Source organism: Mixophyes fleayi, chromosome 2, assembly GCF_038048845.1.
Source record: "Mixophyes fleayi isolate aMixFle1 chromosome 2, aMixFle1.hap1, whole genome shotgun sequence".
In the NCBI taxonomy this organism is placed as follows: domain Eukaryota; kingdom Metazoa; phylum Chordata; class Amphibia; order Anura; family Limnodynastidae; genus Mixophyes; species Mixophyes fleayi.
The window spans coordinates 245,551,208-245,579,203 of NC_134403.1; the positions used below are offsets into that span (position 1 = coordinate 245,551,208).

Sequence of the window (27,996 nt, forward strand, 5' to 3'; positions counted from 1 at the left end):
GGAAGCCTCTGAAACCAAAATATATGTATTTCATGATGCCCTCACATTTTCGATCAGTGACATCTTTTATGTTAGCAGCACTGGGTAGTGGAATAATAGTGACTTTTGCTAAATGCGCAATGGAAGCATCCACGCTGGAGTAATTTTCCCATGACTCCACTTCAGAGTCTGGAAATGGCTAAATTAGGCAAAATCTTCTGGGAATCGGATATCTACTATTAGGTTTCATTCTGGCCTCTTGCCAAATCTCTGTCAATTGTGGGGAGTATGGAAAATAAACTAAAAAAGAAACAATTTTTTCATGGATACCTGATAAGTCACCTGGCCGTCCTCAGAAATGTCTAGCACTTGTTTTACCGCTAGAATGAGATCCTCCACTCCTTGCCTGTTGGGGGAATCATCCTCCCAGGCAGATAACTCCTTAGTTTCTCAGTCTTCAACAAGTCACCAATAAGAGATGGGTTAGTGTCCGACTCTGGCAGTTCTTGGGCCTGGGTTTGAACTTGGCATTTGCACTGCCTACCTGAGGAAGAAGACTAATATTCTTTCCAGGGATGCAGAAACTCTGACCAGACCTTGTACAGATCTTTCCAGGTTTTGCATCCAGGTAGGTGCAATGGACATCGCTAACATCTCTTGGAGTTGCTGCAATGCCTGTCCAAAGGGAAGTGTCCTGGCCCAGGCTGGTACGCCGGAGGCCTCCCCAGATGAGTGCTAGTCCAGGTCCTCAGCCTCGCAAGTCGCGCACAGAGTATCCGGGTCTAACCATCTACAAGGCAATTTTGTTTGGTAAAATATTTTTCTTATTCAAGGTGACAAAGTGGTACCGGCAGTCATGGACATGGAACTAGTCCCTCTTTCTGACAAGATGGGGCATATTCAATTGTCCACGTTACCCGCAAAAGTAACGCGGCTTGCACACTATTACCGTTATTACGGTACTTTTAACGCTGGCTTTTAGCTCGCAGCTCAGGGAGCTGAGAGCTGAAATCCGGCTTAGAGTTACCGTAATACTGTTAACGCCGCGTTACTTTTGCGAATAACACGGACAATTGAATATGCCCCGGTGACTGAGTATTTCACACACAAATTGACTTTTGTGTTAGAAAAATCAGTAACACAGATTATTGTATATATATATATATATATATATATATACATATATATATATATACATATATATACATATATATATATATACATATATATACATATATATATATATACATATATATACATATACATATATATACATATATATACATATACATATATATACATATATATACATATACATACACACATATATATACATATACATACACACACACACACTATATGCGATTGTGTTTGAAGTAGTGCCCGCTATATATGAAAGGTGGAACGATACCTATATAGAAGAATAAAACATACAGGCAGCACGTGGCTAAGTGGTTAGCACTTCTACCTCACAGCGCTGGGGTCATGAGTTCAATTCCCGACCATGGCCTTATCTGTGTGGAGTTTGTATATTCTCCCCGTGTTTGCGTGGGTTTCCTCCAGGTGCTCCAGTTTCCTCCCACACTCCAAAAACATACTAGTAGGTTAATTGGCTGCTATCTAAATTGACCCTAGTCTCTGCCTGTCTGTATGTGCGTGTATGTTAGGGAATTTAGACTGTAAGCTCCAATGGGGCAGGGACTGATGTGAATGAGTTCTCTGTACAGTGCTGTGGAATCAGTGGCGCTATATAAATAAATGATGATGATGATGATGATACAATGACAGGCAAAAAGTAGGCGATAAAAATTCACTCAGCCTGAGAATTGAAGTTTTTCCCTCAGGACAACTGTGACAGGCACCGCAGAGGCTGTAAGCAGTGTGAAAAAGCTGCTGCTGTGAGCAAAGCCTGAGACGGAGTGTCTCTGCCCACTACAAGTACCACCTCCTGCTCACAAATTGGCACCTGTATCAGTCACAGAAAAACTGGTAGCAGCTGTGTGCCCAGAGCTCCCTGCCAGTGAACTGCCCCAGAACTTGGTACCTGGCATCCCTCGGCGTTTCCTCAACGGTGCCGTGGTGTGCAGGTGTGGGCAGAGACCTCCGACAGCTCAGGCTTGATCCAGTTGGAAATGGGAGACTGGAGCTGCTGTCCTAGTACAGCATTGTGTCCCCAGTCACTTTCTGAGTGACCGAGTGATCACTTCTGCCGGGGAGCCTATTGCAGTGTCCAGCCTAAGTTGGAGGGGAAAGTCAGCTTTAAGCACTGTACGGCTGTCCCACCCTGAATACAGCTAAACACGGCAGTCAGATATTTTTATCTTTTTCTAAGTGAAAGAAATACGTGCCTACTCCAATTAAAACGTATATCTCCGGTAAGAGGGGAGATAGAGGGGATGGGAACAGGCCAAACAAGTCTTTTTTTTTTTTTTTTTTAGTGCCTAACTCCAAACAGCGCCGTCTATACCCCATGGTGAGCAGTGTCCCCCAACTGTGCAAGAGAAATACTAATACATACCACCCAACCAACCAGATTTAGTCAGGACAGTCCCTATATGAGGGCTCTGTCCCGCCATCCTGATTGGGACAGATTTCTCTGCGGGTGGAAAGTATCTGCTGTTCAATGCTGCTCTACATAGCAGTGCTCACAGCAATGAAGGTGTTTGAAGGGGAGAATAGGGCAGCCTAGCGCTTCAAAAGCACCACATCCCTGTTCCGAGGCCACCAACCCAAATGTTGGGAGGAATACTAATAACCATTAGACAAATTGGAGTTGTAATTAATCAATGCACAGATATTTCAAACAGATACAAAACATGATACATTTAGTCAGAGTTATACAGTACTGTAATAATTAAGATGTCAATACTGCACTTTGTTCTGTGTTGTGTTAGTGTCACATAACGGAGTTTCAGCATTATTTTGCATATCAAGATTATTTAGCTAATTTACATGTATAAAAAAAATGAAGTGATGGCATTGCAAAGGTTAATTCTTGTAGTGCAGGTGTTGTGTTATTCTCCAATAATTGAATTTTCTGCTTCTCTGCTGCTGCTTATAAACAACATCTCTGCTGTGCAGGAATAACCACTGTCTAGAACGGGAGCAGTCATGCGAGGAGACAGCAAGTGTCTAGATCTCCCATGAGCCCCTGCAGGAACAAATTACAACATCTCATGCACCACCCTTTTACTCCCCCCTTTCTACATGTAAAGCAATTTCACGCAAAGAATAGCAGAGGGTCTTGTTAAGCGTTTGGAAAGGGGGGGTAATATGCTTTTATGTAGTCTATTACCTAAAGATATACAGGGAAATCTGGACAGTAATGAGTGTCAAAAAAAAGATGAATACAAAGTACAGAATCAGAGCTATATGATAGCCCACCAAATATGGATGGAAATTAATAGCAGTCAAGCTGCAGGAGTGAATTATTACACGTACTAAATCTTTTAATTTATCTTTTTTTTTTTTTTTTCATTTAATAGTTCACAAAATATTTTAAAAATACCAACTGTTCATTTTATTTACTCCCTACAGTAAAAAGGAAAATGCATGAAGACACAAATACAAATTAATTGTTTAATGCAGCAAGATTTACCGGCTCTTACATTAAAAGTCATCTATAGCCACGTATCACCTTGTGTCTCTTTTTTTACATTAACTGACTACCACAAAAAGCAATTCATTAAACAACCTGGCAGAGCATCACTACCCCTGACCAATGCCATATGCATTATTCATACATGGAAGAGGATAAAGGTGAAGCAGACATCATCCTTTCGTTGTAATATTCATTAGGGGAATGGGTCCAGCGCCACACCCTCAAATCTGCGCCAGCTACACGCTGCGACTCTGTGCGGAGGCGGGATTCGTTATCTTCAATAAACTGCAATGCACGATCCCAGACTTTCTTTAAACGTTTCCTACACAAATGCAAAAGTAAGTGGTTGATTTTCTCCTGTGTGTCAATGTGTAACTAGAAGTTGGCATAAGAAAAATTTCAACGTTAAAAGGCACTCTTAATTGTGTCTAAGAAACAGTACTGAATATGCACAATTTATGTTATGAGCCAGATTTGGGGTTTCAGACTGCTTTGACTTTACCTGCTCTATGTCACATGCTGATGGTCAATATGAGCCACATGGACCATCTAGTCCATATCAAGAGAGAAAATAAATAAAATAAATCTCTAGAAAAGCCAGGACTCAATTGCAAAGAACTTGCTTGTATATTTAGAACAACAATTATTTTAAAAAATACAATAAAACTAACATTACATATACAATATATATCTATATCTCTCTATCTATAGCTAAATAAACAAAACACAGGTGAATTAAGAGTTAGAGGAGGAAAAATATTTGTATTTGTAAATCAAGAGAGACCAAAATATCTCAAGCGCTATATATTGCATAGTCTGCATGTGTGTACGTACGAAAAGAAACGTCTGTTAGGTTTTTGGGCAATAAAAGATAAATGCACAGATCTCAATTAAATCACGAACCGGACTGCATGAATCCCTTGGTATTCTTTTGCTCCTGGATTCCAGTATGTATGCAGCAATAATACAGCTCCGATAATAGGAAATCACAACATAAGCGAGTGGCCAGCTCAACTCCTAAGTAGGAACAGTCGGTACCATCCAAAGTATGAAGGGATTATTCTCCATTGCAGCCACAATATATAATTCCAAGAGCTTGTTTAGATCTTTAGCACAATCGAATCGAATATGGCCTTGTTTTTTTTTTCTCCTCTACCAATTGTCCCACCTGACACATTTTGTCATGTGTTATGACTTGATCAAAGCTGAAAACAATATTGGGTCCAAGTACTTATAACATATGTCAGGTCTTAAACTTACAGACCTGTCACATATTAAATACACCCCACGTCTCAATCATTTCCAGCAACTGTATCTCAGAGACGCCTTCTGGATGTTTAAGCTTCATACTTTGCTCCCAGGTGGCATCACTGAGACATCAGAGTTCAGTGCATTTAGTATTAGTTTCTCCAGTTAAACATCCCACCCCCCTTATTTTTCCTTTTGTTAATTGGTATCCCTTTGAAGAGACACTGCTCCCTTTTATAGTGTTCATTTTGCTAACCATTTTTGTAAGCAAATTTTGATTATTATCAATACCTCACTGTATATTTCACATTTCTATTGGGTTTGGATGTGATTACAAAGCAGTGATGGATAATGAGGCACACCAGACGACTGGATACCATTACTATGGGGGATGGTATGAATCCATTATAGTTTGCCTCCTTGATAAAGTCATAATAATCTGATACAACGCTTCAGATGTTACACTCTAGAGGAGGAAAGAGACGAGACCAAATCCTATTTGATTGTGCTACAGATCTGTAGTGCTTGAGATATTTTGGTTCTATTTTGATTGCAAATATAAATACTTTTCCTTCAGCCGTTTCAGTTTCATTTGATATATATTATATTTGTTTACCTGGTTTTTTTCAAAAAACAAATGTTATTCTAAATATACAAGCTATTTAATTATTAAATCCCCCCATTTCTAATTATATTTATTTGTAGTTTTGGATATTAGTGGGCTAATTATTTTCCATTATTATCATAACATGTATCACTTATGGCACTGTATACAGGCACTGTTCTTTTCTTCTTCTTGTATCCATTAATGGGGTTTTCTAGGCACTATCCCAAAACTGCTGTCTGTACTATACTAGAATTTCTATAATTTTTTTTCAGATTTAGAATAGGCAAATGGCTATCCCAAACGTGTTACATTTGCCCAACTGTCTTATCCTGTAGCATCCACTGATGGAAGGTTATTTCACCTATCACCCCCTTTTGTAAAGTAATTTCCCCCTAAACATGTTATACTCCAATTTTTGTCCATGTCCTCTTGTTCTAATCTTTCTCTTCCTCTGCAGGATGCTTCCGCCCTGAAACTCATTAAAGCCCTTGATAGATTTGAAGGCTTCTATCGTATCCTCCCTCTTCCTTCACTGCTCCAAGCTATACATATGGAAATTATTTTGTCCTTCCTGCTAAATTTTGCAGTTTTATTTATTCATGCTCCGCTGGAGATCTGGGCTATAAGGTGACATCGCCACTTCCCTTTTTCTGCCAATTCCTCTTCCTATGTATTCTAGCATCAAACTGGCATTCTTCCTTCCTGTGCTACATTGTCTGACAACATTTAAGTGACTCCTTGATCCTTTATCTCATCAGTATGTGCCATTTTTTTAACCGTTTTTTTGTATATTCTGCATTTGGATTTGAGACCTAAGTGCATGATTTCACTTTTTTTGGCATTGAACTGCAGTTGCCGCACACTTGATAAATCATTTTGGTCACCCTTGCTGTATCTATATGGTTACATATCCTTGTATCATCTGCATAAAGCCAATGATTTATAAATACCAGTAGTAATGTCACTGTAATGTAAATATTTTAAAGAGGACTGGTCCATGTAAAGATTCTTAGGATACTCCACTGTTAACCTCTCCCCGAATGCAATCCATTTACTGCAACTCTGTCCTTCAAATCAATATCATATGCACTCGACAAGCTTTGAGCGACAAGGGGTGTCAAAAGACTTCCTAAAATGTAGATAAACTACATCTACAGCTCCATTTTGACCTCAGTCCCCCAGACAAAGAATAATAATAATAAAAAGAAGCAGATTTGTTTGACATCTCCCCCAGTAAATCCATGATGCCCAAATATTTTATGATGCAGTTTTTCAATTAATTTCCGGGCTTCTGACATCAGGCTCACTTGCCTATAGCTACCAGCCTCTATTCTCTAGTTGCAGTTTTGTGGAATACATACTTGCGCTATTCCAGTCTCCTGTTCATAGTGACTGGATAACTAATTCAGTTAGTGGCGTGACCAGATGTATCCTATCTAGCCCCATTGACTCACTTACTTTTTTTTCGTTTTGAGAATTCTGTCAGGACCCTCTCCTCTGTAAATTGTCTAATGTCTACCTTTTTTGCAACAATATTCCTGTTACTTAAGTTCCTTCACAAAACTTTCTCCCTCCATGTTTAATCCTACAATTCCTCCTTTAGTTTTGCTCCTTTCATTTCTTTATTTAACAAAGCTTTGTCCCTTTAACTTGGCGGCTGTGCCATTTTCTCCTCAGTCTGAGTCTTTACCCACCTGATTCTGCTCAACCAAATGTACCACTTTATCTTCATTCTCCTGTTTCCTTATATCTTTTTTTTGCTTTAACAATGCTCCTGCCTCATTTCAGAACCAGATTTTTTTTCCTAACCTGGATGACAAAATGGTCTGTTACATTTAGAATTGTACTCTAATTCTCTAAGTCTACACTTTATTTAAATGCCACTACAAAGCCAACTAATCACTTATGTATTTCCCTATCAATGTAAAGTCAACTCTCCTTAAAACTAAACACCTTTGTATAGTGTGTGTCATCCTCTATTATCTCCACTCCTTATCACTATGCCACAACATTGCATTGTGATTGAACTTCACACAAGAAGATTGACAGGATGGGTTTGGGAGGAGATAAAGGGATTATGGGACAGAAGCAAAGACAAAATCTATTCACTGAATACTAAAGCTGGGTACACACTACACAGTTTTCATCCAATAATCGGCTAAATCAGCCGACATACGACCGCTCGTTCAAAAGTCAGGTCAGTGTGTGCAGTGACACAATGGTCGAAAGTCTGCCCAAATGGACGATTGTCGCCTCATTTGGTTGGTCGTACTGTTTAATATTTTCGTTCCAATCTTGTTTACGCTGTGCAGGGTGTATAAACTTCCGACCGATCCACAACAGCGAGTATGAAATTACAGTCATTGCTCACGACAAGATGGCTGTAAAAAGTCGCTAAAGGGACGTCCGCTTTTCCCTTTATCCTCCTAAACAAGGCTAGTGTGTATGCAGTCCATGGACCGAGCGATCGGAACATCGATCGCATGTAAAATCGCTCGGCATAAAAAGTTGGTTGAAATTTCTGTAGTGTGTACCCAGCTTAAACCAAGCAAATTTATTAACAACTTAATAAACATACTATCATGTTTATAAATTCACCTATCATATTAGAGATGACACCAGTGTTGTATAGCCCATTCCTTTATTGTAATATATAACCACATTCTGATATTTGAAAAAAAAATATGTGTTCTGTACAAATTCTATGATCTATGTCCTAGCAAATGTCCTAGCCTAGTAGTACTTGTAAGGCACACAAGACTGAAGACTTACTGTACTTGTGTTGTATATGTATCTTGCAGTATTAATAGAGCATGTGCAAAGTTGACTAGTGTTGCCTTAGCTAAACATTGCTTAGATATGGTGTACTGAAGCACGCTTTGAGAATTCAGATTACTACATTTTGCTTCTTACCTGTCTTGAGGTATTATCAATGTATCTCTCACATGCAGGATACCAACATATGCATTCTGTTCTATTCCAAGAGTCCAATCTTTATAGTGACATTTTACAACATCTTAAAAATTAAGGGAATAAAAAGAGCGTTAATGTGGGCTCTGACCAACCCTCCATCCAGTTAATCTTTCCTAAATAGAGAACAGTCTGTTCATTCTTATTCCTTCCCACCCTCTCACAGTCATACAGATTTACTATAAAAGGGTCACTAAAATTCTTACATACCAATGATTTTCTCAATCATATCAAACATTTGCTTCTCCTCTTCCTCCAACCTTTGCCAATGATATCTCAGGAGGATCAACACTAACCAGAGAATGAAAATACCTGGAAGGGAAAAGGAACTGTTAAGATATTAAACCAATGTAGTTGGAACAGTTACAACAAAATGGGAACATGGGAAAGTCAACAGCTGCATATTCTACACTTGCTAACTGAGTAGATTATTTAGTTTTAAGTGAGAGCTCAGCAATAAAAGTGTCACATGGGCATGCTGGCTTGAAAAGTGACAATCAATAGGAAGCCTATTTTTTTTTGTTACAGGGAAGCTCTTTCGTTAGGACAATGCTATTGCATTCTCAGTGAAAAGCTTTTTGAAGGACTTTCTGTATTGGCCTGAATACCCCCCTCCCCCTTCCCACACACAAAATGATTCTTGTTCACTGGTAAGTGGCTCCACAAGGGTGTCAGAAGGCTGTGCTTTTCCATCTGGAAAGTGTTGCATTTTGATTTTTCCATGCAACGCAAGTTTATGGCTCATTGACCCAATTTTCAACACACAGCATGGTGAAATGCCGCATGTACGGTGCAAAAAGCCACACATTAGAAAAATATATTTTTTGTACTCACCATTAAATCCATTTGTCGGATGCAATTTGAGGGACATGGTTACAACAGGATTATAGAGAGCTCACTGGAGTGGGCACACTTAATATAAAATGATTTGAATGTGAAGCTCTTCCCCTTTTTAAACCCTCCACCCTTGGCCAGACAGTTTTTTTTTTGGGGGGGTGGGGGGGGGGGGGGGGGGGGTTCTTACAAAGTCCAAAAGGAAAGGTGCAACACCACCAAGACAAGAGTTACAACTTGCAAACAGAACACCCAACCTCAAAAATCGCATAAAAGGGTTGGAAATGCAACATCGCCCACATGGAAACAAAGAAGCACTGCTGTAAAGACATTCCAAAGTTTTTCCTAGGGTAGAGTACGCTCTGGCACAGCTGCGAGCAAGACACGTTTTCTGAAGCTTCCTTCTTTAAAGACATTTGACTTCCCTACAGAATCATAGGCCTGCCGAATCATAGCTTTAACCTATCTGGCTGCAAATTGTTCTATCGCTAGAAGACTAGTGGCCTTACGCAAAGATGACAGCCTATCTACATAAACCCTCTGAACACATCCAGCAGTTGGAGAGTCTTCACTCCCAAATCATCCTATAATTTAAGGATAACAATACCTTCATCTAGATTAAATTTTAATACCACCTTGGTGCACATGATAGTCCCATCCTTGTGAAAAACCACAAATGGTAAACTGTAAGATAGGGTTGTCAATCACTCTTCTTGTTAAAGCAATAGCCAGGCAGAATGGCAGACACTTTTCAAGTAAGGAATCAGTGGAATTGAAAAGCTCGAATGATAAGCAGTCTTGTACCAAGAGGACCCACAGAGTTACTGGCAGAACATAGAATAATTGAACATGTAGAACCCCCGGTAGAAAAGTCTAAATCTCAGGAAAAACAGCCAACTTTATATGAAAGAATACCTTGAGGGCCAAAACTTGGTCCTTAAAAGGAGCCAAAGTGTGTACTCATTTTCGCTCACACCAGGCTATTTAAGCTTTCCATACTCAGTGATCAAAGCCAGAAAACCAGTTTCTGCAAAAAGTTACCACAGTCCGAATGACCTTCTCAGATAGACCGTTAGCACTAAGGATCATGGCTCAACAGCCAGCCGAACAGTAGTCTTTGTGCTAGAAAGGGCTGTGACTTAGCAGATCTTTTGTTGTAGGAAGTCTCCAGGGTGGTACTGCTGTGATGCTAAGAATGTTGGCATACCATGATCTTCTCAACCAGTCTGGTGCTAGAAGGATTATTAGTGCACCCTCTCTGATCTTCTCGATTACCCAAGGCATTATTACTATAAGGGCAAAAAGATACACTAGTCGATATTTCCACAGGACCATCATAGTGCCCACGAGGAACGCTTACATATCCATGGTTCTCATACAGCAACAATCCACTTTGTGGTTTAGCCGAGACGCCATCATAATAGACATCCAGATGACTCCAATTCTCCACTATTCGGTGAAAGACCCTTCCCTGGGATGAAAGGTATGCCTGATCAGGAAGCTGGCTTCCCGACTTTCCACCCCCGGGATGAAAACTGCCAAAATTGCTGGGACATACTTTTCCACCCAGTCTCGGTAGTCTTACCCTTGACTATTCTTGTACCTCCCCTTAAGAGGGACTGAGCTTGCAACAGGCCATTTAACAGTACCCTGAGCTCAAGAATATTTATGGGTAGCCTTGTCTTGTCTTGTGAACAATGTTCCTGTAGTTAGAGGTTTAAAATTACTGCTCCCCTCCACAGTAAATTGGCATCTGGGTCACAATGGTGCATTCCCAAATGGAGAAGGGATGACCCTTATTGAAATTTTGCTTCTTCAGCTACCAAAAAAAGGGACCAACAGTCGGCTGCACCAGTTTGAAATACTGTGTTGCCAAAAGAAGTTTAGATCTCATCCACCTGGCCAGAATTTTAGCCCAGGAACATCTGTGAATGGAAGCATGCAAAATGCACTGGTTCGAAAGTAGACACCATTTATCCTCATTCGCTTCATGCAATGGAGAATAGATACCTGTTTGAGCATAAACAAAGCGTTCACCCATTTTTGAATGGCTCAGATCTTCTCTTTGACATTTGGTGTGGAAGAGGAGACCAGGACATATCATGCATTGTGCTGGATGGCCATGGGATTCCAACATATCCACTGTTATCTGAAATGGGTTCAGAAGGAGTGATGCATCGTTATCAGAAGGTTGTCAAGGTATGGTAGAATAGTTAGCCATTTTGACTGTAAAAGGGATGCAATGACTTCCCTAATATTATTGAATACCCTTGGTGCTGTAGCCAGACCATAGGGCAGAGCTTTGAACTGAAAATGGGAACCCACACTTGCAAGAAGAGAAGGCTGTGATGCCTCTCCACGGGATGAGAAATTAGTCTTGCTTCAAGTCGTTTATGACAGCTTTTAAAAACCTCATCTTGAATCTGTCAACTTACATGTGAGTGTTCAGATATATCAGATTCAGCACTCCTGATGACAACAAGAAGTAGATAGCCTCCAGAAGGGCCAACCTCCTTGTCCCATCTCTTAGTAGGGCTGTAGAGAAAAACCTTCAGGGTGGAAGACCGAAGCGGTCCAAGATATAACCGTTTCCTATGATGCCTCTGACCTACATGTACAAAATCTGATCCATTTGTCTGACCAAGCCGGTTCACTCTTGGCTGAAAGAAATGACCCCTGGAAGAAGATTCTCTTGTTTTTCAGGAAAAAACAAGAGGACTGAAATCTCTGGGCCATCAGTTGTGAAGCATTCAAAGGAAGGAAAGCGCTACTTTCCCATGTGGCCTGGGATGGAATCTAGTCCAATTTTGGACCAAAGAGAACACTCTCCTCAAAGGGTAAGTGTCCAGAGACTCTGGCTGCAACCAAGGCAGAGATTCCTGATAAGACCTGCATCAAGTTCCACATCCCCAAATACTCAGATGCTTTTCTCACATTATTCATCAAAGGCCGCAATTAGGATGTTGGTGTGTTAGAATGATTTGCTCAGTCCACATGTCTAACGCTTTGTTTACATAAGCGGCCACTAGAATGGGTGCAAGCGATACACCACCGCAACAAAAACAGACTTCAAAATCTCCAATCCTACAGTAGGGGGCCACCTGACTTCCTCTGGTCAGCAGAGCCCCTGTTTTAACCTACCTGAATGGGACCCAGTGACCAACCAACAACTACAAGCTCTGTCACAACTTCTGGATGAGTGAGACTGGAGTTGCCCGTCTCAGTTGCAGATGCTCCAGAGTGCGGTCAGTGGTATAACAATGTAATCTGGTGCCACTGTGCACTGCTAAACAGTTCAGTGACTGGTAAAGACCAGTAACCAGCTACATCTCCGGGGGCCATGGCGCAAAGAACCAGAGGAAGTGGCATCTACCACGGTGGAGTCTGCAAATTTTACACTGCTGCAAACTGTGGCGCCATAGAATAGCAGATGAAATACAAAAAAAAAAAAAAGTAGCTCAAAGTAGCTGATCATGGAAGGAAGGATTAAGATGGGAAGGAGCTTCAGATTCAATTAATTTTGAACTAAGTGCGTCTATTCCAGCAAGCTCTCAATAATTGTGTGCGTCAAATAGGAAAACATAGAAATATATGTTTAAAAATGTATTCCCATGTTATTTAAAATCATTCATACAGAGCTCTCCCCACTCCTTACAGCAAAAGGACTGGAGCCCTACGTCTTCGGTACAACTTATCACCAGCACCCCATAAATCTACCAGAGAGAGTACATGGTTATGGGACTTGTGAATCTGGAAGAGAAAGTGTCGATTTACCCCTGACCCTTTAACCAACCAAAATACTTGTTTAACCCACATGGGGAAGACTAATTCTAAGAGCACTAACATTATACTTTACAAAATTAAATCTCGCCTACCAAGAAGAGCCAGAAAGAGGTTAGAAATTGCTGTGTAGAGCGCATTCTTCATTCGACAAGTTACTCCTAGACGTGGCCGTGATGATTCAAAACAGAAGATTTTAGCCCTTGCAGTGACAGTCTCTTCAGTGTCCTCACCCTTTGCCCTAATCACAGAAAAAGCAGACAATACCATTTAACTACTTAATGACCAGAGAAAGTGCTCACGTTATGAACTAGTCAATTTTTAGTTAGAGGTTTGTCAGTTTCTTTGGGAATAACTTTTTTTTTTTTTTTAAACAGGGATCTAACAGAGCAGCTTTTATTTGACACTGGAATAAAGAGAATAAATAGGCTACCCAGCAGTTCATTTAAAACAGTGGGCAGTCAGCAAATATTTAAAAGAACGTTTTTTATTGAAAGTAAAAAAAAAAATAATTGTCACTTAAATGTGTCCTATGTCTTTTTGGAAGGGTTACTGTATATTGTCATAAGTAAGGTGAGAAAGTCAAGAGGTATACTTTTCTAAATATTAGTATCAGTATACAGTTCTACCCACCATATGCCAAGATGTCCATCACTGTTCAGCATCCAGTCTACAGCAGCATCAAATTTCTCTGGTGCATGGCCACCAACATTCTATAAACAAAAAAAAAGTAAAGCCTCAAAACACATGGGGAGTGGGGTGTTCAATCAGCCGCAAAGTGTCTCTGGAACGTCTGAGACACTGCACTGCGGAGATTTGACAGAAATCTCAGCTCATTTTTCCTCGCACCTCATAGAGGCACGAAATAAAACGACTAGAGAACTCTACCGAACTCTACTGAATCCCTGGCTTATCTGCATCAACTGATCTACTGTGTACCGACCCGGCTTGTCAATTAACCCTTCTCCTGCTGAATCCCTGGCTTATCTGCATCAACTGATCTACTGTGTACCGACCCGGCTTGTCAATTAACCCTTCTCCTGCTGAATCCCTGGCTTAACTGCATCAACTGCATTTAAAACATTATTTTATATGCCATTATTTTGTTTTTCCCGATTGTACATTTACAAGTAACTACTTTTTACCTGTTATTATTCTACTATTTATATGCCTTTATCTTGTTTTTCCTGATTTTATATTTACCAGCAACTACTTTTACCTATTATTCTTGCCTATTTCCATTGTCCTTATTACCTCTCCTATTATTCCTTGCCTTCCACGCCCTAATTGGTTATTGTCCTCCATCTTGCTATTGTCTCCCTGCTTATTCTTACCTGTTATCCGCTGTACTTATTATCTTACTGTACTATTGTTCCATGCCCTCCACGCCCTAATTCGTTATTATCTTCCACCTTTTCATTGTCTTCCTGCCATTGTTCTTACCCGTTTTTCACTGTCCCCACTATCTCACTGTTCTGTTACTCTCTCCCTACTATGCCTCCCCGCTCTCACGCCATACCCATACTCTCCCCCCGCCCTACCTCTCCCGTTCCTCCCCCGCGCACTGCTCATCTTGCTAACCTCATCCCCATTTCCCCCCTCTCCTCCTTTCTTCTGTGCCCTCTGGAATGCCAGATCCATCCGCAACAAGCTGACTGCTGTCCACGACCTTTTTCTATCCAACTCCTTTAACCTTCTTGCCGTTACTGAAACCTGGCTCTCCGATTCTGATACTACTTCCCCCGCTGCCCTCTCCTATGGTGGCCTCTCCTTCACCCACTCCGCCAGGCCTGGTGCCCGCCCAGGCGGTGGAGTTGGCCTCCTCCTCTCCTCCACCTGTACTTTTCGTGTCATTCCCCCTGAACCCTCCCTCTCCTTCTCCTCCTTTGAAGCTCACGCCATCCGCCTCTTCTACCCCATCCACCTCCGCGTCACTGTCATCTACCGCCCCCCTGGCCCCACCTCCCTCTTCCTTGACAACTTTGCTAGCTGGCTTCCTCACCACCTCTCCTCTGATCTCCCCTCGATCATTCTCGGTGACTTTAACATCCCCATCGACAACCCCACCTACCCTGCTTCCAGCAAACTGCTCACCCTCTCTTCCTCCCTTGGTCTCACCCAATGGACCTCCTCCTCTACCCACTGCCTTGGTCACGCCCTTGATCTTGTCTTCTACTACCTATGTAGTCTCTCCGACTTCTCCATCTCTCCCTTTCCTCTATCCGACCACCATCTCCTCTCCTTCTCTCTCTCCTCTTCTCCTGCTCCCCTCCCCCTGCCCAAACCTACTCTGTCCATACGCAACCTCGATGCTCTTGACCCTGCCTCTCTGTCCTCCTCTCTCGATACTCTCCTTTCTCCCCTTTCCTCCCAGGCCTGCCCCAACCAGGCTGTCTCCCTCTACAATCACACCCTCACCTTCGCTCTGGATGCGGTCGTCCCTGCCCACTCCATCCACCCCCGCTGCTCCAAACCCCAACCCTGGCACTCCAAATTTACCCGCTTTCTCCAAAAATGCTCCCGTACCGCCGAACGTCACTGGAGAAAATCCCGCTCCCTGGCTGACTTCCTCCACTTTAAATTCATCCTTTCATCCTACAGCTCTGCCCTCTCACTCGCTAAACAATCTTTCTTTAAATCCCTCATCTCTTCCCAGTCCTCTAACCCCCGCCGCCTCTTCGCCACCTTCAGCACTCTCCTGGCCACCTCCCCCTCCCTCCTCCCTGACTGCCTCCGATTTCGCCTCATTCTTCTCCTCTAAAATCGAAGCCATCCGACTTGAAATCTCCTCCTCCACCCCTCTCACTCTTCCGTCCTCCCTCCCCCAACCACCTTCCCCTCCACTCCTTCCGTCCCACCACCGGGGAGGAAGTCCACTCTCTCATTTCTTCCTCCCCCTCCACTACCTGTCCCCTGGATCCCATCCCCTCCCACCTTCTTCGCTCCCTTTCCCCCCACCACCTGCTCCCACCTCGCTCACCTCTTTAATCTCTCCCTCTCCACTGGCATCTTGCCCTCCTCCTTCAAACATGCTCTCGTATCCCCCATTCTTAAGAAACCTAATCTCGACCCCACTTCTCTCTCGAACTATCGCCCCATATCTCTTCTCCCTTTTGCCTCCAAAATTCTCGAGAGGCTCGTCTGCAGCCATCTCACCTCCTACCTTTTCTGAATACTCCCTCCTTGATGCTCTCCAGTCTCGTTTCCGCCTCCTCCACTCCACTGAAACTGCCCTGGCTAAAGTCACCAATGACCTCCTCTCTGCTAAAGCCAGGGGCCACTTCTCCCTTCTCATCCTCCTTGACCTCTCTGCAGCCTTCGACACCGTTGACCACCCCCTCCTCCTTCACACCCTCCAGTCTTTCGGCCTCTCCGGCCCAGTCATGTCCTGGTTCATCTCTTACCTTACTCACCGATCCTTCTCTGTCACCACCTCTGGGTCTCTTTCCCCCCCGTCCACCCTTCCAGTCGGGGTCCCTTAGGGCTCTGTTCTGGGACCCTTACTCTTCTCTCTATACACCTCCTCCCTGGGTGAACTCATCAGCTCCTTCGGCTTCAGCTACCACCTTTACGCTGACAACACTCAACTATACCTCTCCTCTTCTGATCTCTCTCCCTCCCTCCTCTCTAGGGTGTCCACCTGCCTCTCTGCCATCTCCTCCTGGATGTCCTCTCGATTCCTCAAACTTAACCTTGCCAAAACTGAGCTCATAGTTTTTCCTCCCTCTCATACCTCATCCCCTTCTGACCTCTCCATCACTGTCGACAACAACTCTATCTCCCCTGTCCCCCAACTTCGCTGCCTTGGTGTCATCCTCGACTCCTCTCCCCCCTTTGGCCCCCACATCCTCTCTCTTGCTAAATCCTGCCGCTTCCAGCTGCGTAACATCGCTCGCATCCGGCCCTTCCTCTCCCAAGATGCCACCAAATGCCTTATTCACTCTCTGATCATCTCCCGCCTGGATTACTGCAACCTCCTCCTCACTGGCCTCCCCCACTCTCATCTCGAACCCCTTCGACTCGCTCTTAACGCTGCCGCTAGGCTTATTTTCCTTTCTCGCCACTCCTCTTCTGTCTCCCCCCTCTACCTAGCCCTTCACTGGCTCCCATTCCCCTTCAGAATCCTCTTTAAGCTCCTCACACTCACCTACAAGGCCCTCGCCAACTCCACTGCGCCCTACATCTCCACCCTCCTCTCTATTCATGCTCCATCCCGCCCTCTCCGTTCTGCCTCTGACCGTCGCCTCTCTTCCCCCCTTATAACCTCCTCCCACACGCGCATCCAAGACTATGCCCGCGCTGCCCCCCTCCACTGGAACTTCCCCTAATCTGTCCAGTTTCAAACGGGCCCTAAAAACCCACCTTTTTCTTAAAGCCTTTCTGTCTCCCACTTAACTTCCTACCTTAGCTTCTGCCTCCGTCCCCCTACTCTCCCTCTCTCCCCTGCGACTCTCTGTCTGTCCACCCCTCCCCTTAGATTGTACGCTCCTCTGAGCAGGGCCATCTCTCCTCCTGTTTCCACCACTTCTAACTCTGCTCTCCAGCTACTTAGCCCTCCTCCTCGAAGGACCTCCACCCCACGTCCACTCTCGCTCCCTCCTCCACCCTTGGGGTCTCCCTGTCTTCCGCGCCCTCCTTCTTGGGCCCCGTCATTTGCGGATCCTCCCTCCCCCTTCCCCGCCCTCTCTAGCTGTGCATTGAGCTTACCGAGTTGCTGTGCTTACTGTTTACTGTACTGTGCTGTCTCCCATTGTATTGTAATTTGTTTGTCTCTGTACGGCGCTGCGGACGGCTTGTGGCGCCTTATAAATAAAAATTTATAATAATAATATTATTATTATTATTATTACCGTAATTGCCGGCAATGTGCGCAGCACGATGTCCACGTGCCGCATCTCCAGTATTTGAATACCCCCATAATATTGTAACAGCAGTTTATGCTGGTACTTACCAGCACATGTTCTTTTGCTGTGTTGAATGGGACACACTTACTGCTCAGACCATAAGGGTTTCCACACTCAAACCTGCCTAACGTGAGAATGTAAGAAAACAAATTCAGCACAGTATTTGACAGTTTAAATAGTAAAATTACCATTAAATATAAGAAATAAAAAATGTAATTAGACTTATTGACCTTCAACTTTTTGATGCTAAACATAATAGGGATTTACCCTAATCAATCTTTAGAATCAATGCAGGTTCCATGTAGGTGGAATTTGTGGGTAGGTCCTGCAACACCTCTAGACCAATGAGAAAGCAATATCAGGGAGCAGAGTGAGGCATTACAGGAGGGAAAGATTACTGCTCAGTAAAGTCAGCAGCATACACAGTGCGCTTCCTGGCAGCCCCATTGACGGACTAGCAGAGTTGGTATTGGAGTTTCTCTCTCCTTAGACTTTATGGGCCCGATTCATTAAGGAAAGCATGACAAAAAAAAAAAAAAAGGTTGTGACATTTACAGCATGTAAAAGCCTTTACGGAAGCCACAATCACCCACTTGGCTAGAATACAATAAGCAGGACACAATCAACAGAATGAAGGTGAACCTGCTATAAAGACAAAAGTGCAGAAAACAGAGTTACCTCCCCTAAACTACAATTAACAAAACTAGTAGTATAGAAGGGGAGAGATAGATCAGAATGGCTGCTACATTTGGCGTGAATCAACTATATATCTCAATGTCTCGGATGTCCCCCAATTGAATTCCTTGAGAAAATATTAATTTTAACCATTAAATTACACTGTAGGACAAGCAACGCTCACAAAAAGTGTGGTAGACTGCTATGTGTATTTGTGACATTGGAGCGTTAAACAAAAGACTTACCAGCCTCTATGGACAGAAAGTCATACAATTCTGACAGGATTTTGAGGGCTATTTGCTTTTCCTTGGCTTTACAAAACTGCAGTAAAAAGAAAAAAAAAATGTGACTGAGGAAACTTTTAAGCAGCATATAATTGGAAAATGGAAAGACAACTTGACGGCGTGCAATTCTGAAACATTCAGGGGCATATTCAACTAGCTGTGAACATCTCTGCTGCGCACTTTTTCCAGTACTATGGTACCTCAACGCTGCATATTTCTTCTCTGGGCGGGATCTGTGATGTTACATCATCATAAGAGTGCCTCCAGAACCGGTCGAAGGCACCTCCACGGCTAACTGAATGTGCAACCCATAAAGTCATGTGACAGAAGTCTAATGTATGTAAGAAATGGCTCCAGGTAAATGAAGTCAGATCTGCTTTAATAACAACTTCTTTGTAGAATACGGTGGCAAAACCCTAATTCTATTTACATAACAAACACACAGAACATAAAACATTTGCATAAAGTATAATATTAAAGCTTAATATAGAGAGGACAGTGAATACAAAATTGCTATAGTGTTTAGAGTTGGACAGGCAGTAATTTTCAGATCTGTGTGGATAGATAAAGATTACATACCACCTGCCATGAAAAAAAAAAGAAAAAAAAAAAGTCAATAAAAATAACAATAATCTTACCGAATCTTTTCTACCTTCGCAGTCAGAAGGAAGTAGTTTTACTGAAAAATAAAATATATAGTGAAAAATAGCTGCTGATTGGCAACTCATTGACTAAAGCAATGACTTTCTATATAGCCTTATATCAGCCAAGCAACACATTACTGTTTATACTTTTTATTACACTAAAATAAAGAGGAAAGTAAGAAAGAGAGGCAAAAAGACATCCTTTCATTTAACATACTTCACTGTGGTAATTCATAATCATGGACCTGTCTTGCAGTTTAGAAACATTTTGCCTAAACAGAGTAAAAACCCAATTGCAATGACCTTATACCACATAGTTTTCTTGAAATAATAGTTTATAAAGCTGTGCCCTGCCCTTTTTGTCTGGTACTGCCTGCTAAAATGCCTTCAGCATTCTTTAAATAAGCCATTTGGACCTAAAGATACTTTAGACCTAAAGAAACAGTCAGCAGGGAACATGATCAGTAAAACATAACGACCAAAACTTAAGAGTGTGTGCTCAATGCATTGGAGTTGCTAAAGGGGGCCAGCAGCCTGATAGTGAAGTAAAGAGGCAGGGTCTTATCTATATCCAAACAATACATCACTTGCAGTTCTAATCTAATGCTAGCAGTCATTCAGGTCCCTCCTCAGCCCTGATAGATACAACAACCCCGCACTGCCTCCCCAAAAAAAACTTTACCAAGTAAAATAAGTTCATAGAATCGTGGTAATATATTGTATATAAAGAAGTGATTTTCATAGAAAACCTGGTAGATTCATACACAACAAAATGCAAGGCCAGTAAGGCTAGTGCTAAAGTCATGCTTGCATATGTGGAGAGCATATCGAATTTAGCCAGGGGGGACAATATTGTGTAGAATTTAGGAGCCTAAGTTCAATCTGACAGTGAGCAGGATCATTTAAGGTGCCAGGAAACATGTGCATCCAGCAATTCCCATAATCTAGGTGCCAGCAGTATTTTTTTTTTAGATGCTCCGACTATCTGGCTCTTGTGCTCTGATCAGCCCTAGTTTTATCACCATCCATTTATAAAGCATCCCACAATAAAAATGAAGTCATGAGCAGATGTTAAAATGATGGAGGAGAACACTGCCTATGGATTTGGTGAATTAATGCAAAAACTTTCCTGCAATGAATGCAGCACAAAGGAAGCTTGAATGGAGCCAATAAATATCACAGATTCCACATAGAGACTCGATGAAAGCAGGAGGGAGCATGAATTGTGCCGACACTTCTATACATTTTCATGTTCTGTGTATGGACTCTATACTTCACAGGGATCATTTGTCATTGATTTGAAGCTCTTTTCAAACTATTTGTGCATTAGTGAACACAAACACTTATGATCAAAGTGAAGCAGTAAGAAACATCAATAGTTTTCAGACATGATTTTTATGGCTGGAAAAATGCAACTTTCAAAAGCATGTGTGGCTTTGACTAGTGGCACACAGGTACTTAGTGTTCCCAGTGTACATTAGCCACAGGAACTTGCCATATTTCTGCTCATTCTGCCTAGGCATTGTAGGTAAATGCCAGTTTTCTCACACTAGGCTACCACATTGATAAAGAATATCAACACCACTGTGTCACTGTCTGTACATGTACATGTGTTTAAGGAAATTATTAGCCATGTAGTGTGTAACAGACAAAGGCTGCAGAAGAAGTATTGTAGTGGAAGATTGACTACTAAATGGACCTAACTGACCCAAAATTGATGCATGTGAGGGGATCCGACTACTAAAGATTACCGTATATACTCGTGTATAAGCCGAGTTTTTCAGCACATTTTTGTATGCTGAAAAAAGCCCCTCGGCTTATACACGAGTGAACTTACCTGGTGTCCGGTCCCTGAGCTGTTAACTCTCTCTCTCAGCCCCGCAGTGGAACGCATGTGCGTTCCACTGACAGGAAGTTTTGCATTTGTAACAGAAATGCCGAACTTCCTGTATGTGGAACGCACATGCGTTCCACTGCGGGGCTAAGAGAGAGAGAGATGTCAGGACTAACGCGGGAATACAGCTGCTGCTGAACTGATTGAAGAATCAGAGCATACATGAAGGACCAGTAAGTTCATTCTTCTTCTTGAATCTCTGGGGATGTTGTTGTGGATCTGTGGGGTGACACCTCTGTCACAAAGGATTACGCATTAAAAAGGAATACCCCAGGGTTGGCTACCAGCGCATCTGAATGGTACTGTACTATGTGTTATGTTACATGTGTAACTTAATCCTTGCTTAAAATCTTTCTTGGTGCTTTGCATTAATAAACTTATGTATTCTTTACTTTCTTAAATGTGAAAATATTTTTACATTTCCATGGTACTGGAGGTGAATGATAGGCTGCAGTTAGCCTGGTAAGATGTGATCTGGTGCAGTGTGTGTTTGCTGGTTAACCCTGGTTACACACTCCAAAAGTTGGCCCAGATAAAGAGCCTGTGGGTTCCTTGTTATGGTGACAGCACCCTACATTGATTTTTGCTTTACCATTATCAGTAGCTGCTGCATTTCTCACCCTAGGCTTTTACTCGAGTCAATAAGTTTTCCCAGTTTTTGGTGGTAAAATTAGGTGCCTCGGCTTATATTCGGGTCGACTTATACTCGAGTATATACGGTACATTTATTCAGATGTAAAAAACATTTGCGTGTGGTCTTCAGCAGGCCACACTAATAGAGTCTCATGGGTGCCAGCTTTTGGCCTGCCGCACAATGACGGATCTGTGAATTTGGGGATTTCAACATGGGTTAGTAGTTTAGAGACACTAAAAGAAGATTATCCTGACAAATGTGGGTGCTGTTCTATAAAATACTGTCTGACATTAATCTGTAAAGCAAGTGTGGTGTTCATTATAATAAGCCCTGTTATCTGAAAATTAAAGTGTATTTTAATGCCATGCAGACACTGTCATTCTACACAAATTCTAATTATGAAGGTTTATTGTCCGATATCTTGCTACATACATATTAACTAATAGTTGGTAAATGTAAAAAGAAAAAGTGGCACCAAATTCCATTTGCGTTTTTCTTTTTGTGCATATTAATTTTTTTTATTTTTTTTATATATAGTGAACACCTGCCAAAAAATGGATTATTTTTTTTTTTTATAGAAGACAGATTAGGAATCAAGAATCTCTTAGACAAATGCATCTTTAAATGCTGTTCGAAAACAGCTAGGCCACAGTGAATGCACTGCAATCAACGCTTACAACTTAACTGATTTAATGTGGGGGTAATTATAAATGACTTGGGGCCAAGGAAGACTGGTTCCTGGCAAGGTGTGGGAAGAACTCATGTGACAATGTGGTATTGTTGTAAGGAGCCTGCACCAGGGGAAAGCTGGCAAAATTTTAGCCCGAGGGAAGAGAAGGGGGGGGGGGCTTGCTAGACTCAACTCAGCAGCCTGTTAGGTACATTTTAAAGGGAAAAAATGGAGGTGGCCCAGTGACTCAGCCCAAGGTAGCCCACTATGGAACCGGTCCAGGAGACATATGCCCCTTTGCCCTGCCAACCCCTGGGTAGCCAGTGTGCGAGAGAGAAAGTGATACATCATAATCATGCTAATTGTAAGCAGTGTTTCCTTTCCATGTTTGTGTAAAATTCATACAGCACATTACGTTGCTTTTGAAAATGCTACACTAATTTCTCCATTACTCTAGGTTATTATAAAAATTATGCAATTACATTAGTCAGTGATTTCATAAACGATGCTCAGTGTTGGGTATGCAAGCAGCAAAGAAATCTGAAGCATATTTATATGCATGCTGAATATTGGTTCCCAATGCCGGTGAACCAAAGCAATTGAACAACCACGATTCAGCTGGTAAGCTCTACCAGTAGAACAGATTCTAAGGGGCATATTCAATTAGCCTCCAAGTGCCTCCGGAATAGTTGCAAAGGCACTCCGTGGTGATGTAACATCGCTGATTATTCTTCACCACCCACCCCCCCCGCCCCCCCAAGAGTGCAAGGAGAAATCTGCAATGTTGAGGTAATGTGGTACCTGAAAATGTGCTCAGCAGCGATGGTTGGAGGAACACCGTGACTAAATGAATATACCCCTAACATTTATGTAAATACAATAGTTTAATTGCACTGTAGGTATAGTAGACGGAGTGTGCAATGTATAACCAAAAGAATTAAATGAAAAGGATGATGTCAAATTATATACACACAGAATAAATCACACATAATAAACAATGTATTGTACAAACTCTGGATAATTTGCAAAAAAACACAGATTTGTATACTTATGACACTCACATTTGACATTACTGTTAGTATAGAGTGATTACCTTGTAATATGTACAATGAACCATTATATCCTCTATCCAAATGTCTGATTGAAATCTTAAAAAATGGTATAATAGTATACTGATAATAGTGTAACAAAAAACACTTAGCTTAAATCAGCATGAATGTCATAGGCTGTTGGTTAAAAAAATTTAAAATGATGACCACAGTCTATTGAACTACATTAGGTAATTGTCGTGTTAACAGGATGGCTTTCTGCATTTGTTTAAAGGCAAACTGAATTTTCCTCTAATTAAGCAAACTTAGATGATAAGACTTTCCGAAATCAGGTATGTCTTTTTTTTTTTAAAGTCTTTAGGGGTATATTTACTAAACTGCGGATTTGAAAAAGTGGAGATGTTGCATACAGCAACCAATCAGATTCTAGGTATCATTTATTTAGTGTGTTCTACAAAATGACAGCTACAATATGAATGGTTGCTGTAGGCAACATCCCCACTTTTCAAACCCACAGTTTAGTAACTATACCCCCTAGTCCCTAATGTGTTAGTACCAGTTAAAGGTAGTCCTATTGTAAGCCACAGTGGTACGCCGTGGAGAATTTGGATAAGTCTTGGTGTGTACATTGGCGTGCCAGTCTAAATGCCAACAAAAGAAACCAGTTTGTCAGAATGTAAAACTTTGGGATACACAGGCACCAAACCAACGAAATATTTCGATCAGACATTTGGTGCAATGTACATATTACCAGGTAATCACTCTATACTAAAAACTGTAATGTCAAATGTGAGTGTCATAAGTATACAAATCTGTGTTTTTGGGCAAATACCAATCATTATCCAGAGTTTGTACAATACATATTTTAGTTATTCTGTTATTGCAGTATTTTTTTTATGATGTATATATGAACATACTTGTTTTATATTACCCTGTCATTCAATTCCTTTAGATATACATTGCACATTCCATATACTACACCCTAAAGTGCGCTTAGACTATTACTATTGTTTCCTTTACATTTTTTCTATGGCAAAGGGACAACTCATTTTCACTCGGAGCTACACTACCACCCTTACATTGAAGTAGGCAGTGTTAAGAGGATTGCAATCACTATATGATCAAACTTACGTAATAGCTCCAAGGGAAACTAAAGTAAATGGTTATCTTCCTAAATCATGACCCTAATATTGTTATGTTTCATATACATTTGTACAGGAACGCCTAGCCCTGCGGTTCCCAAAGTGTGCGCCGCGGCTCCCAGGGGTGCTGCGACGCTGTCACAGGAGTGCCGTGGCCAGGAAGAGAAGAAAAAAAATTACCAATTTGGCGGTACCCAGCATCCTCCTTCCTCATCACTGAATGTCGGGCGTGACGTCATCAAGACCGACATTCAGTGACAAGCGGCATGAAAGAGGATGCTGGGTCCCGGGCACCGCCGAATTGGTAAGAAAACAGAAGAAATGACAGAAGAAATAAAAGAAAGAAGGTCAAGTATGGTAGGTAAAGAAAAGGAGTGGAATGGTGATAGGAAACTGCAATGGAGGGGCAAAAGAATGAAGGAGGGCACAGAGTGCATGGAGATGGAAGAGGGCACAGAGTGCATGGAGATGGAGGAGGGCACAGTGTGAGTTAGCTGTAAAATATTCTTTGACAGAAGTATGATTGAAAAAAATATATAAAAATAATTTTCCCCTTGGATTTATGTGTATTATTTTTGCATACAACTAAATAAGTATTTCTGTCCTGACCTAAATACTTAAGTTTTTTTGACTACTTATAAAACGGAACTGCTCGGTAATTACAGGAGCTGCTAGATGAAATCCAGGCTAAAATTACTGTATTAACGGTAATACTGTTAACGCCACGTTATTCTCGGCGCAATTGAATTGGCCCCTAAGGGTGCCACGAACTGCAAAAATTTGGGAACCACTGGCCTAGCCTGTTTTATTGAATAGAAAATTATGTTTCTATGATGCTCTAAAGAAAGGGTAATTCATTTCTGAAAGGTTCTTGACTAAAGTGTTCAGAACAAAACGGATTGTTTGGTTAATTTAAGTTTTGATTGTAGTGGGAAAGGCAGGGAGAACGAAAGAACTTCCTCTAAATGTTGGCTTTGGAATTGAATGTTGGTGGTGCCAATTAATAGGAGGTATTATTAAAGCGGTATTTAATCATGTTCACAGAGACCAGGTTGTTCTGTCAAAATTAACATGTTGTCATACACATGTCAGTCTCAGGTGAGTGCTGTATCTGACAGCATTCATAAAATATATGCAAAAATTTCAGGAGTTTATCAGACTGAATATTCTGAGGTAAAGCTCTGATTGTGAGGGCACTTTTTAATACACATAGCAAACCTCCTATTTTAGCCCACGTTAGCCAACACCCATTGATAACAATAGTTTGCACTGCGCTACACTGCAAATATAAATATAATTTTAAATGTCAAATTCTTTTAAAGGGATTGTAACATTTACATTTAAGGAATTAGTAGGTAAATTGCATTGAGTTTAGTGGAAATTTAATTCATCGAAACATTAATCCTCAGGCACTGGTTGTCAAAATAATGTTATTTAGCACAAAATAGTTACCAGTAAGCTTTTTAGGTGTTATTGGGAGAAGATATATCAAACTAAGGAGTCTATTTATGCATTTCTCTACATTATAGTTTCTTATTGCAGTGACAAGAAATAAAACATATAAAGAACGTAGCTATTAAAATTCTTAAGCCGGGACAACAACTCCAATAAGAGCCTGTCCCGGCGATTAGTCTATAGTAAAGGGATCGCAATTGCGATCGCTTTACTTCACAGGTTCTAACCTGCCCTATGCACTGGGCATGTGAGGACATAAAAAAAAAAAAAAAAAAAAAAAAAAAAGGAAAAAGGAAAAAGAAAAAAAGTAGTGAAGGGGGAGCACGAAGCCTGTCGGAGAGGGATCCAAAGATACCTCTTCTGCAATGCTCTCCCAATATAATAGAATGGCTAACGTCATCTTGATAAATTAGTCCTGACCGCAATCGCCATTGAGAATAATGGGGGACTGTTGTATTATGTGGTAGTTTGCTTAAAGCATATCCTTTGTTAGGCTAATTGTTTAATTTTGCCTAAACCATTTGAAAAACTACATTTACGCATGATTTAAAGATTCATAAATAGGCCCCAAACTTTGATTATTTACAAGTAGCAACTAGCAAGGACAGGGGACAACAAAACTAACTAGAAGACAAAACACAAGTTATAATGCATGTATGTGGGAAAAAAAAGGTGTTTTTTGTTTTACACAACAACAAAAAACACCCAAAAAACAGCATTGCAGCTCTTCACTGAAAGTGAAACTTACAGCTATTGGTCTGTGTATTCAGGATTCCACTCTTCACAGCTAGGATACCAATGAAGACTATAACCAGCACTACACACAGTACCCACAAGAGTCTAGTCAAATAATATTCAAGACTTCTGGCCCAGTTAGGCTTCCAATTGCCAGTCTTGTCCCGTTTCAGGGATGGTAAAGTCTTGTGAGAAAGACTATCTATTGCCGCCCACTTATTGTGGGTGCCTTGCTCATCATATCTGTACCGATTTGTACACTGGTCCTTGTTTGCCGTCCAGATGTACGGACTGTTGCTGCTTTCACCTGTTGATCCTAACCTCAAATTCTCACTAGAGTATCCATTGTAGCGAGCAGAGCCTGTAACAAAACCTTCACCTGTCAAGTTCCTCCTGTCCCTCTTCCACAGCCCGCTGGCCTCGGTGTGGAGAGCAGGAGTAGCACTTCTCCTGGGATACAAGCTATCATCTACTCTCCTATCTGCTCTCCAGTTGCTATCTGCCTGTGAGGTATCCCTACCCCAGGAGAACCTTTCCTCGGGGGGCTCGTGTTGTCTATGAAGTTTGGGCAACAAGTTGGACCTTTGTGTTTCCCAGGGCTCCTTGTCTTCTTTTTCTTCTTCTTCGCTGTCATCGCTTTGTTGCTGGTGCCGCCGTCTCACGCCTTCACTGCGCCTGAGATTCTCGCTATTCCCGGTTTTGTTTCGGTGCTTCTTAGCCTCTGTGCGCAACTTTTCAAGCTTCTTCTCCAGGATACCGCGTGTACTATCAGTGATCGGTCCCGGCGTGAAGCCAAGAGATATTAGCTCCCGTTTGAGCCTGTCGTCCGACATGTTTCCGTATCCTACCATTACGTCACTGGAAGTGGAGACGAGTAATCTTATGAACTCA

At 41.8% G+C, this 27,996-nt stretch overlaps 1 protein-coding gene across 1 annotated transcript; it reads right to left on the minus strand.

Moving 5' to 3' along the window:
- Positions 1-2,787: 2,787 nt before the first annotated feature.
- On the minus strand, positions 2,788-27,986 carry LEMD2 (LEM domain nuclear envelope protein 2). Its single transcript, XM_075195729.1, has 9 exons — positions 27,119-27,986; positions 19,521-19,561; positions 18,844-18,919; positions 17,971-18,047; positions 13,653-13,732; positions 13,115-13,260; positions 8,616-8,717; positions 8,349-8,451; positions 2,788-3,902 (listed from the first exon to the last, which is right to left on the minus strand). Exons 1-9 carry the CDS (start codon positions 27,954-27,956, stop codon positions 3,713-3,715), a joined length of 1,653 nt encoding a protein of 550 aa, XP_075051830.1. The 5' UTR covers positions 27,957-27,986; the 3' UTR covers positions 2,788-3,712.
- Between the last annotated feature and the right edge of the window lie 10 nt (positions 27,987-27,996).